This window comes from Cydia pomonella, chromosome 6 (genome assembly GCF_033807575.1).
Source record: "Cydia pomonella isolate Wapato2018A chromosome 6, ilCydPomo1, whole genome shotgun sequence".
Taxonomy (NCBI): Eukaryota; Metazoa; Arthropoda; class Insecta; order Lepidoptera; family Tortricidae; genus Cydia; species Cydia pomonella.
In genome coordinates, this window is record NC_084708.1 from 18,016,315 (window position 1) to 18,029,289 (window position 12,975).

Sequence of the window (12,975 nt, forward strand, 5' to 3'; positions counted from 1 at the left end):
GGCTTGTGGCTGTGTGCACGATCTCAGAATGGGACGTAAAGCTAGGAAATTAGAAAGCAACAAAAGATATAGCGCGCCATGCAAAATTAGCGCTCGTATTTTATACTAACATTATACAACTGTTAGCTACAAGCTACAACATACATACTGTGAATAATGAATGAGCGCAGCACTAATGACACTGATAATAGCAGACATCTGCTAAATACTGCAAACATTTTACTTTTACTGCAGTTTATTTAGGTATCATGCTTCCTCTGCATGTAATAATATGTGTGGGCGACGGCCGATACGCGGATCGAGCGTATCTACATGTTTTTTCCGGACATGACCCTAAGTTATAAATTCCTTGTATTGTAATAGCGCAATGTAATCAAGATCGTATTAACGTAGGCATCCTAAGACCTAGATAGACTATGTATTATGCCTAAGTTGTAATTTAACTTAAGACTTAACTGAACCGTTAATTCAAGATAAGCCCTAGAACCCGAGCCGATTATGCCTATGCTAAATTTTATACTTACCTATACGTAGTTGAGCAATACCACAGCGAAAGCTAGCTTTTTTTTCTCTAATTTGGTCATCAGTAGAGTGAGGGCGTGTGTGAGCTAGATAGGTAAAGATATGGTAAATTCTCCACAAATAATTGGGGCAAAACGTTGGTACTCGTACCTACTCGTACTTCAGACCTAGAGAAAGACAAAATTTAGGCAATTTTGTCTAACCTTTAGTATTTTTACGAAATAATATGGGCCAATCACAGGCGCTGAACCGCCAGCTTAGTTAATGTCAGCGGGTTTTTCTTGCACCCCTTTTCTGGGGGGCGTGAGGAGGCCATTTCTGGACTGCGCTAATTTTGGCGGTTTCTGTCGATGATGACCCCTAGGTACTTCACAGTATGCTGTCACTTGATCTCCTCGCCTAGGAGCTTGAGTGGCGGCGGATGATGAGTTTTTCCCGTAAGGAGCGCTTGAGTTTTGTGAGGCAGTCGTTCGGGCGTTGGATCTTGTGTGGGTAGGTAAAATGGACGACGCATAGTACGCCGCGTCGTCCGCAAACAGGCCCAGCTTGACATCGCTGCCCACCGGGATGTCGTCGGCGATAGGCAGCTTCCCTGTGGGACTCTCGCAAGGATCGGGCGTGTTGAGGATAGGGCATCCTCAACTGCCACTTGAAAGCTTCTGTCAGTGACTTGAGGAAGGACCTGACAACGCGCACAACGTAGTTAACGTGACAAAGTTATAACAATTCCGTTCGAGCGGCTGTACCAACACGAGAACCGCTAATTCTCGCTTGTGATTGGACCTAATCAGCGCCGCTAAAACATACAAATACGGGTGGACTAGGAAAAACTGAGTTAGTTGCTATCTCGGACCCGAACGAGTAAACGTGAACCTAGGTGTCTAGTCTTGATCCTAGACTAGACACCCTTTTGAATGTAGATTATTTAGTAGCTATCCCGGATCCGAACTAGTGAACGTGAACAAGTGCCTACACCTGATCCTACACTAGACACCATGTTGAACCTAGTTAGTTGCTATTTTTAGACCCGAGCAAGTGAACGTGTACCTAAGTGCATAAGTTTGATCCTAAACTAGACTCCATTGTTGAACCTAAGAACCTCTTATAAGAATGTTATTTATTTATTTATCTATTTTCTTTATTGGAGAAACAACAGAAGCAAGTGCAGTCAGCATCAAAAGTAGCGGATCAAACAACGCTTCATAAGTATCAGTACCATTCTGTAACAGCTTAACAAAAAGTGATGCATTTAATGTAGAACAACTGGGACTGTAAAAGATATACTTTTGAACGTGAATTTTAGAAATTCATCTATATTTTGAAAAGTTATCAGGGATGTCAGATACTTTTGGTGAGTTGTTTCATCCGCTACTATTGATGCTGACCCTACAATAATAGTATAATTCAAAGCCCGGATGACGGGAGAAATTATGTGTTGACGTCTCAATAGTGCGAGGACACACATTTTATAAGTCCATGTCGATAAAAAAGCACGATGTACTAGACCACTTTATGAAATTAAGAAATATTATAGTTGTAAACAAAATTAAAATGAACTGTTTGTATCTTTTTAATATTTTATGTAATTTTCATAATATACAATGAACAATTTTTCAAAATTTTCCGATTTAAACTACTTCGCCTTGGTCATAAAAACCATTTCAGTCAACTAAAGGACCGTTCTAATCTACTGTAGTAATCGGGGTAAATTTAAATAATTCATAGTTGTTATGAATTACTTCTGTACTACGCAGTTCCACTTCTTCTCCAGATATCAAATTATTTAAGATTTTAAAAGTTGAAACGCTAACGTTTTTCTTCAACACATTCTGATATTTATTGTGAATAACTTTACCTTGGGGATAAGAGTATAAACGTAATCTTGACAAGTGCACTCTTAACTTTTGGACGACATATAAACTGATTGACTTGAGTCAATGTCAGATAGCGGTTGTTTATAATTACGATAAGCAAATATGATATGAAAGAGGTTTGTAAGTTTTGAGTAAAGTACCTATTTAGAACTGTCACTCTTATTTTACCATTACGATCATTCCCATGAGTATGAATGAGCTTGATCAATAAATTTCATAATAAAAATTTGTTCGTATGGATGTCGATCAAAGCAGAAATAGAGAGACGCATAACATCAAGCTGGAAACGCTACTGATCACTTAAACATTTGTTTAAATTAAAAATGCCCATACCACTTAAAAAGAAACTTATGGACTCCTGCATCGTACCAACACTGACATACGCCTGCCAGACGTGGAGTTTAACAGAAAAAATGCCCTAAAGATTTCGGTTTGTCAGAGAGCAATGGAGACCTACTCAATGTCAAGATAAAAGACAAGATTAGAAACAAAGACATTCGGGAAACAACCAAAGTTATTGATGCATTACAATATGTCAAGAAAATGAAGTGGAGGTGGGCAGGACACATTGCACGTTATGATAGCTCAAGATGGGCGAAAAGAGTGACGGAATGGAGAGGACCAGGGAGTGGTGACAGACATTTAGGACGCCCACTCAAGCGTTGGGCTGATGACATAAAGAAAACTGCCGGCATGGGGTGGCATTATCTAGCTCAAGATCGAGATGCATGGCAACAACTGGAGGAGGCCTTTACCCATAAGGGGATCCCAAAATAAAATAAATGAAAAAATCTCATGTTTAATAATATTTTATTAACTATGTTTTTATATTTGAATACAGTTTATATGTTATACCTTGTAAGTGTTTAGCATGCAACACAGAAAGAAGGGGTCGCAAATAAAGGCTATTTTATTTATTTTATGGATGTCGATAAAATAGTCGATATTTAATTAAGCACTAGGAAAAGTGCAGTTTTGCTCCCGTCATCCGGGCTTTGAATAAATGATAAATTATACATTGCAATAGACGTGCACCTACCTCCTAAAACGTTCTCACTAAGAACTATACATAATATAGATAAGGTAACGCTACAGTAAACTAAGCTAAACTTAACGCACTCTAGCATCTAGATGGCAATGCAACAAACTGCACAAAGATATTAAGTTTGTAAATTAGATCCTGTAGACGACTATCATGCTCAAGAAATGAAAAAAGCCATAATTAAAAATACTATAAATTACAGATACACTTCGCAATTAAGTTCTCGTTTGGGAAATCCTTTTCTTGTTCATTTGCGCTCGTTCGCTTGGTATCTCTCACCCTCTTTTGCGAATTATTGTAGTGCAATTCTCTTTTATCCGCCGCCTTTTATGTTGCGTTTCCCGGCAAGTGTTTTTCGCGAGGCTCTCGGCGATGGGGCTAATAAGGAACTTTTTCTCTCATCGTCGGTTAGCCGAACAGAACAGTCATTTATCACGAATTGATCCATCCACGGAACCCTCAACTGTCACTTGTGAACTTTTTCGTTTAGCAAATCGCGGCGTTCAGACGCCGTCACGTCATTACCGAAATTCATCTTCTTAGAGGGAGGGGGGTGAGGGGACCTGTAATTGGCTGTCAGTAAGCTGCTTAGCGGCGCGGACGGAGCCTGGCCTCGCCATGGGGGCACGTCAATTGTTCGACGGCATCATAAAGGCGACAATTAATCGTGTCGGCACAACACGCCGCTAGTCACGGCATTGTTTCAATACTACTGACAACGTGAACACACGTCAAACACATGTACATACCAAACATAAATAAAACACGGCGTTTAATAACTTGTCGTTCACAGCGGCGATAAAATTCACGACACACGCGTCAATTTTTCCCAATGTTACTCGTATAAGGAAAATGGACCTGGTTCGTGCGAAGCTTGACACAAAATTGTTGTCCTAATGAAATAAAATTTGCAATCAGCTAATTTGTTGAATTTAAGTAAAAAATACAGTGTTAAAGCTACCATTAACTCAAAATGAAACGATTTACAAAATAAAATATTCTAGAAGATATTCGCCGCTCGCCTTAAGGACTTAAGGTACCTTAGTAAGTTACTTAGTTTTTTGAGAACTTTGTATTTATTAACAGTTGTAAAGGCCTACCATGCTTAAAAGTCGGTTCTGGTTGCCAGGTCTGAACTATGTTTAATCTTGTATCATATACTACTGATATTCAACAAAAAAACAAGCAAATTTGGGCAGCTATATCTCAAGACCTATAAGGTCTATGTAGTCTCATTTGAATCCAGTTTAGTCAGACCCGGTTTTAAATATGTTTTGAAATGTGTTCAAAACGCGAAAGTTTTAAATGCTAATTATTTTTTAGTTATTAGTGATTTAGATTTATTTCTTTCATAATATAAAATTACAATATAAATTAGTGTGTTTTGGTGATCACCTGTAGATATTGTAATCTAAAGGGGCCCACTGTTTATCAGTTCGCCGGACCATATCGCCCTGTCAGTTGTTCGCAAAAGCTGACAATCGCGAATTTAAATATACTGATTGCGTGTACTTGCTAGCTTCACGAGACAGCCACCTATGTATGTGTAGAGTAAATAAATGAACTTTTTAATATCACTCATCGCCATGGTTACGATTACTGGTCCAGTGGAAACCTAACTCTTAAAATCTTAATTTTATGGCATACAAAAAGTTCATTCACCCAATATGAAATTGAGATTTTCTTTCCTTTTTGAATCCATTCCCAGATTAAATTTACCTAAACTACCGGTACCGAGCTGTTATACCTGTTTAAAAAAAAACCTGACAAGTGCGAGTTCGGTTTACTCGTGCACCGAGGGTTCCGTACAAAACTTTGAATTATCTCGTATAAGGCAAATTGTCTGACTAATTTGTGCGATGTAATGCACGTGTGTTGGTTTTTCTAGGATAATTCTCTACCATATGAACCGATTTCAAATATTGTTATTTTATTTGGAAAAGGGTGTCTTTAATGTAATCGTAACACGTAAAGTTGGTTAAATTGCAAACTGAATTGACTAAAAAAGATAATGTAATGCACGTGTGTTGGTTTTTCTAGGATAATTCTATACCATGTGAACCGATTTCAAATATTGTTATTTTATTTGGAAAAGGGTGTCTTTAATGTAATCGTAACACGTAAAGTTGGTTAAATTGCAAACTGAATTGACTAAAAAAGATACCAAGATAGAGGTCTGATTATATTTTTACTGTAAAATTTACAGAAATGTTAAATAGAGAATTTGAAATAGAGGTGTATTGTCAAAGAAAACTTTGTAGCTACATAAATTTGCTGCCATCTTTCGACACATGATTAAAACTTTTAGAACGCCAATTGACTTTGATCCTTATTCTTTTACTGATATGTGTTAAATATCAAAAAGTGGCGCCATCTAATAGATCAAAGGCAAAAGCTGTGACAGTATCGTTTTGAGCGATGGCGCCATAACCTTTAGGTTGTGCCCGGTAAGATGGCGTCACTTTTTGATATTTAACTAATTTAACACATATCAGTGAATCAGTAGTAATTTAACAAATAACATTTATATTTTTCGAGATATTTAGCATTGTGACAGACAGACAGACGGACAGACAGAGTCGCACCATAACGGTTCCTTTTGTACATTTTTGCTACGGAACCCTAAAAAGTCACTATTTATCAGCTATAAATAACGTTACTTAAAGTAACCTTTGTCCCAAATTGATGATTAATTAAGTTATGTCAGTTAGGAGGTTATGTAGGTGGGTGTATCAACTTTTTCTTATCACTCGATGCCTTGGTTACAGTCGCCTGGATCACTCTAAAAAACCTTGGTTTTATGGTATTTAAAGTAACCAACATAAATTTTCATGGGGGATTACTATATTAGTAGCATATTAGTAGAACGTAGTATACGTATCTTCTGAAAAACTGTGGTCAGAATAGCAATACAAAAAAAGTTGACCTACCCTATATTAAATTGACATTTTCTTTCTGTAACCAGCCCCATATTAAAATCCTGTCGGTTTTTGATATACATATTTATAAAGTTACAAATGTTACAATAAATACCTTTGTCCCTAATCGATGATTAATGAAAATTGGAGGTTATGTAGGTGTAGGAGGGCACTGAACTTTCGTGTATATAATTGCGTCCCTTTTTTATCGCGTGTCACTATTTTATTGAGGTTGCAGTCGGGCTTTCTACAGATTTTCATGGATTTAAATAAACGAAACTACTATCCGCTTATTTAGCTTTTTACTTCTAATTTAAGGTTGTCTCAAGCACGAGACTTTACTTGTTTTATTAGAATAATTAATAAAATTACAAATGATATCAAGGTTAAAAGGAGAAGTAAAAATAACTCAAATGAGAGAACATCTGAAACTATAAAATAGGTATAATAAACTTACTTAGGTACGATTTTTTAATGAGACAAGGGGTCGATTCTGACGAATCAATTTTTAAAGTTTTGATATTTTGTGATACTACCGTGACATAGTGAATCCTCCGCGCACCAATAAGGGCGAGTGAGTGCCTAATGACACGATCGTATTTTATTTCTATCATATTTTTAAAATCTAGATATGCCTTTCGGATCCTACATAAACTGCTTTTCTGCTTCACGTACTTAAATTCCCATGTCATGGGGTTGGTATTAGGTAACGCCGATAATGAGGGAAGGTGGCGTGACTTACGTAACCTAAAGTTAATTAGCTGTCATTAGCCTCGTAAACCAACAGTACCGGTCGCAACCGACGTATATCATAATAGACCCCACATACTCGTATACGACCGGCCTCGAAGGTTGCCAAAGTACTCCAACAGCGTTATTTTCCACAAAATAATGCCGTTTTGATACACTACAGGCCGACTCTAATTTAATAATTTGATATGGTTTTGATATAATCTAGACGCTACTCGCAGTGTGTCTCACGCGCATCAGTTAGTGCGAGCGAAATGCCCAATGACACGACTTTGACTTTAACCAAACCAGTGTGAGCGCTTGTCAAGGTAGTATCAAAACAAAACCAAAACCTAAAATTTATAAAATGGAATTAGCCTCCCGTTTTAATATTTCTTAGCATATAAGCGAAATAATCGTTTAAAACGATTTTTTTAATAATTAGCTGTGCGGAATGTTGGTTTTCGCGAAATAGTGCTTTTCACTTTTCCATTTTTTTTTAATTTATAATTGTTCCAATTCATGACTACTTCTTGATGAGTGTTAATGTTAGTTTCCTTTAAAAGTTGTAATGAACATAAAAACCTACTGTAAATATACATATTGTATATTTTATTACTTACCTCTTCATCATTATAACACGTTTATTTTTTAATATTTAATATTGAAAACCCGTTCTTAATAAGTTGTCTGAATGGAACGGAATAGCTGTCGAAACGCCTGTCAAAGAAGAGGCATTTTTTCTTACTGCAAGCATGCATTAAGTTTCCAAAGGCAACATTCGATATTACTTTTATACAATTTAAATATACGATACACAAATAATCGTAAATAACGATACTTCGGTAATAATAGTACAATGTTTTATATTTACAATTGTTTCTGTCTTATAGAACATGCATTAAAAAAATGTTATTTTTTTAACTTAACTGTATTAAAAAACGTGTAAAAAAACTCACCTACGGATCGTGGCAAGATATCTCGGTACTCGTGAAGTATTGACATACTTTCCGCACTAGCATCGAAATGTACTTTTATCACCCTATTCCCCTACGTCGTTATTAGGGTAAGTATGAAGAACGGGTTAAGTATGGTTTAACTATTTATTGGTTTTCGCGAATTCAGTATCCGTATAATAAGCAGCCATAGTCACTAGCGACCGCGTAAACTCACTGCATGGCAGTGTATTTCAATTCAATTGATTTTCATATCACGTGTACGTTCCATAGCATGGTTATGGTATGGGTATTTCGCTTTTGTACTCACGATATTAGTGTGAAATAAATGGAAAAGCTCGCCCATTAAATCTATTGTAACATTTGGCTTCAAAGTTTGTCAACCCACGATATATGTCTGTGGGCGCCCCCCACCGGTTGCTCCACTAAAGGCACTAAATGATGCATCACGGTAACATTACGTTAATCGTCAGTGGCTTAATGGCGTGTTCATATTTATAATATTTGGGCGAGCAAGCTCGGGACAGGACCGAGGAATAATCGATGTTTAGCTTTGTTCGGCACAAATAACATATAACAAAAATTCTCATATTCCACTCTGGATATTAACATTATTGAAAATATTTTAACACAATTTGTTGTATATTAACCACAGCTAATGCCCTACGTTTGATTTTTTTGATTAATATAAGAGGAAGAGAGAGAGAGGAAAATTTGTATGAAATCTGTTTTTCGCTCCAAATTTTTACAATAATCCATAAATCGAAAAGAGGCAAATGGGGCCATAGCTATGGTTAATATACATTTATTTATATAAAAATACTTTGCATAATGTCAATATCCAGAGAGGAAAATGGGGTCTACGTTTGTATGGAGAAGCGGCCGTCCCCTTTCCGCATTTTAGCTAGATCAAGTTTTCGCCCTTCACTCATTGTAAATTTCATTTCATTATCAAGACCTGCTTTCGAGAACGCGATTACAACATAATGACTTATTATTAATATCAATGTTTTCATTATTTAGTTTATCTAAAGTCACCCTTTACCTTCCGATTCTTTACTTTATATTTATAACAAACAACTGCATACCTACAAATATGTATTAGCCTATCTGCTGTGTTTGCTATTCTTAACTTACATAATTATAAGAACCTACTTATAGTAGATTAGTTAAATTCCGATGTGGCTGCAGTATTAGGCTTACATAGTCAAATCTCAGGCTGCACCAGGTATCTTAGTAAGAGGCCAAAATTATTAACCCCTACGTTTTTATTTCGCTCTTTGAGTAGTAAGTTCTAATAGAAATGTCTATATTACTTAGAGAGTGAAATCCTTACATTATTTTAACCTTTAATAAGACCCATTGACTGTAATAAAAATTGCTTACATAATTAATAGGTAAAAATTAGTTTAAACAACCTATCCCACGACAACGTACCCTAATAAATTCGATTTCTAGGAAAATAAAAGTGATTTAGCTTCGTTCATGACCTCAAATTCAGAAAAATCTACGTAGATACCTCTGCCATCCGTTTTAGAGTGGATGTTTGTATTATCCTTCATTAAAATGATTTTTTTTTGCGTGTTAAACAATCTGGTGAAAATGTTACTTTACAGATTCTCAAATAGGTTTAACATGTAACATTTTTCATTACAAGAATATGTTTAAATCCCGGCCACAGATTTTTAAAAATACAATTACTTTCAACGCCCTTTATTGATGATTTTGTACATTATTTAGGCGAATTTGAGAATCTGTCGGGAATGAGCCTAAGTAAATAGTGAATCTAGTATCTTACTCATTGTGGGGTATGTCCTCTAACTGGTTTGCAAGCGCGGCGACCGCTAGCAGAGGCATGAACAGCGCCAGAGGCGACATGCTGCCTCTCAGCGCCATCGCACTCCCCACATCACAGGCACCAGAACCACACAGCACTCCCGCTCACATCTAACACGATCGCACTACACTCCCCTAGTGTCAGAGCCGGGTATGTTTGTGAGTCATCGAGTGTGTAAAATATCAGGTTAGGTCGGACCGAGACGGTGGTGCGGGCGAACCGCGGGCGAGGACAAACGTGCCGCGCGGGAAGCTTGCCGGCAGCGCGCCGCCGCGCCGGCCGCCGCCCCCGCCGCCGTCCGCGCCCCGCAGCCGCAGTGGCGTTGCGCGCCGATCATACGCCCAATAACACAGCCTACTACTTATTACTGAGATTTATTCGTTCAGAGGGTTGATGGTCAGCGACCGACGCGGTCCTTGGTGATGGTAATCAGCTTAATTGATCCTGAAATACCTGTAAGTTGGGAGTAAAATTTGAGCGTGGCATAGAGGGTCGTGGCCGCGGCAGGGTCGGGAGCAGTGTGGTCGCCGCAGCAGCAGCACTCGTGCTCACCGGAACGCACATGCGTGGGCACGCCGCCAGGAAATCCTTTATTGATTCCCGCGCTCCCGTTTTCTAAGGAATGTCGCAGGCGGTGTTGCCGCCAAAACCCGCCCGTCATTATATTCCGCACTAAGCTGATCACGAGCTATGTAATTTGTTTTTCTTTAATTTGAATAGTCTTTAATAATTATATTGTAGACTGTCTGTCATATATACCTATAAGAAATTAAGTTATAAGAATAGGGACTTACTATTACAATAGGAAAGACGCCAATTATGAAAAAAAAAAATACTTAAATGGATATTTAACTTAAACAGGTTACGGCTCACAAGTACAACCAGCGTGGTAGTAAATCCATGGTATTTAGATATTTGTTCAGGCTAGCTGAAGTATACTACCTATCTTAGGTAGTTTAATTGGCTTGTACTTTTATCTATGTTAATTATAAGAACTTGATAAAAACTAAATGCTTTATGTAACGTTTAAATGTAAAAGGACACATATTTTTATGACTATACTGAAAACGTGTTGGGTGTGTGCACTCGCTCGCTCTTCTTACAGGACTGTCTAATTCATATAAAATTGACGTTATATTGGTGTTGTATTTTCATTACTGAACGAGTTCTTAGGAGATTAACCGGCACGACTGGTTAATTTTCACGGCCGGTGTTAATAGTGTTCCCAAATTACTTATCTGCCCAGACAGCGCTTATTTTGGTCAATCCAATTATTTCACTCTGGTTTTACAGATGTAAGACATCGTATCGTATTAAGTATAAACAGGATACTTTTTTTCATCCGTTTTTCAAATAGGGATCACATTTAGAGTCTTTTTGGAGTTAGGTTAGATGGGTGATCTGCCTTTTCACCGTAGGATTTTTGTTTTTTACATTGACAATCAACATTCGGCAACTTTTCATAATGATAAATAATTTAACTTGGTAGGTACCTAAACTACATTTTTTGTAAAGTAGGTAAATATATAAATTACATAAGTATTACAAAAATTTTAATACATTGTATTCGCCAAATTAATCTATTGGTCAATTATTTATTAATATAAAAACGTCTAGTTATTTTCCATAGGCCAGATAAGTGCGATGACGAGGGAAGCGCGTAGGAGTATGTTAGATTAACTGCGACCAAACAGCACTAAGGGGTGTACCGATAAAAAAGCAGTAAACTTCAAATGAAAAAAACGGATGCAATTGAGAACAAACTATGGTTTTTAGAATAACTAAATAAAAAGCTACTTTCTTTCTGGTTAAGTCGCAGTCAAGTAAAATATTGATATTGGGGTAGATCATGTAGGTATAAATGTACTTATAGTTAAAAGTGGAATTCATATTCTTTCAAGTTTCCTATTAAGAGAATATCCCCTGAAAGGGTATAAGCGCTTAAAATGGGTTCAACAAGTAATTTTTATAGGAAGATGTAGTTTTTCCGCAAAGATATCTGAGACTATTTTGTGTAGAATTTAATAAGCTTGAATGTTGCCTTACACGATATTTTCGTAAAGAACGTAGATTTTGAGTAAAACGCGAATTTCTCCTAGATGGTACACATTTTCCAAGATGGCTGCGATTCCTTGAGGTCCCCAAATGTCAAATGGTGCGGGCATGAAAAAGGGGCCTTTAATTTATATACATAACAAATTTCATGACTGTTCCAGATATTGCGAGGTTGGTCCTAATCCGATTGTGCTAACATTTAACCTGTAGGATGGAAATCGTTTGGGCAAAGCAAGTCTATGCGCATAAAAATTGGGATAATCAATTTATTCGGATCAATAATTATGCCAAAGGTTGTTATGCCAATAATTGTTATGCAAAGTGAAACTAGGCAAGAAAAAATTATGCGTTCCAATATAGACCCATTGTACATGCCTGCAATAAACGAATAACTTTTTATTAAGTGAGACTTTATTTATTTATTTAACCGACTTCAAGATTTCAAACGGAGGAGGTTATCAATTCGGTTGTATGTTTTTTTTTATAATGTTTGTTACTTCATAACTCCGTCATTTCTGAACCGATTTTGAAAAAAAAAATTTTTTATTGGATTTGTATATATACAAATTGGTCCCGTTTTTGTCAAAACTCAGTTCTGATGATGGGATCTATGAGGAATCGAGGGAACTCTTTAAATGTGAAAGGCATACATATAGTGGTTTTTATATTTTCATCAACAAATCAAGCATTTAGATTTAAAAAAGTGATACCTATTTGATGAAGTGGAACTGCTGATGCTGATCAGAATGCATCTCTTCAACGACGCATAGTTCCCGCTTGGCGATTTGTAGTCTTCGTTATGTTTGTTAGGCAAATTTGGTTTTCAAGATAATTTTTTGTCAAGCTCGAGATCTGATGGTAGAATCTATGAGGAATCCAGGAAACTCCTCAAATGTTAAAAGCATACATAGAGTGATTTTTGTATTTTCTTTAAAAAATCAAGCATTTACAGTGACATTTGATGCAGTGGAATTACTGATGATGATCAGAATGGAACTCTTCAATGACGCATAGTTCACGTTTGGCGATTTGTCCTCTTCGC

At 36.9% G+C, this 12,975-nt stretch overlaps 1 protein-coding gene across 4 annotated transcripts in view; it reads right to left on the reverse strand.

Moving 5' to 3' along the window:
* Positions 1 to 12,090, reverse strand: part of LOC133519171 (voltage-dependent calcium channel subunit alpha-2/delta-3) — a 112,090-nt gene extending 100,000 nt beyond the window's left edge. Inside the window, exon 1 of one of the 4 annotated variants that reach the window (XM_061853132.1) lies at positions 9,840 to 12,090. In XM_061853132.1, the coding sequence (XP_061709116.1) occupies positions 9,840 to 9,937 (98 nt within the window). In that variant the 5' untranslated portion in view covers positions 9,938 to 12,090. The remainder of the gene's footprint in view (positions 1 to 9,839) is intronic. The other 3 variants (XM_061853134.1, XM_061853133.1, XM_061853135.1) reach the window with 3 other exon arrangements.
* Between the last annotated feature and the right edge of the window lie 885 nt (positions 12,091 to 12,975).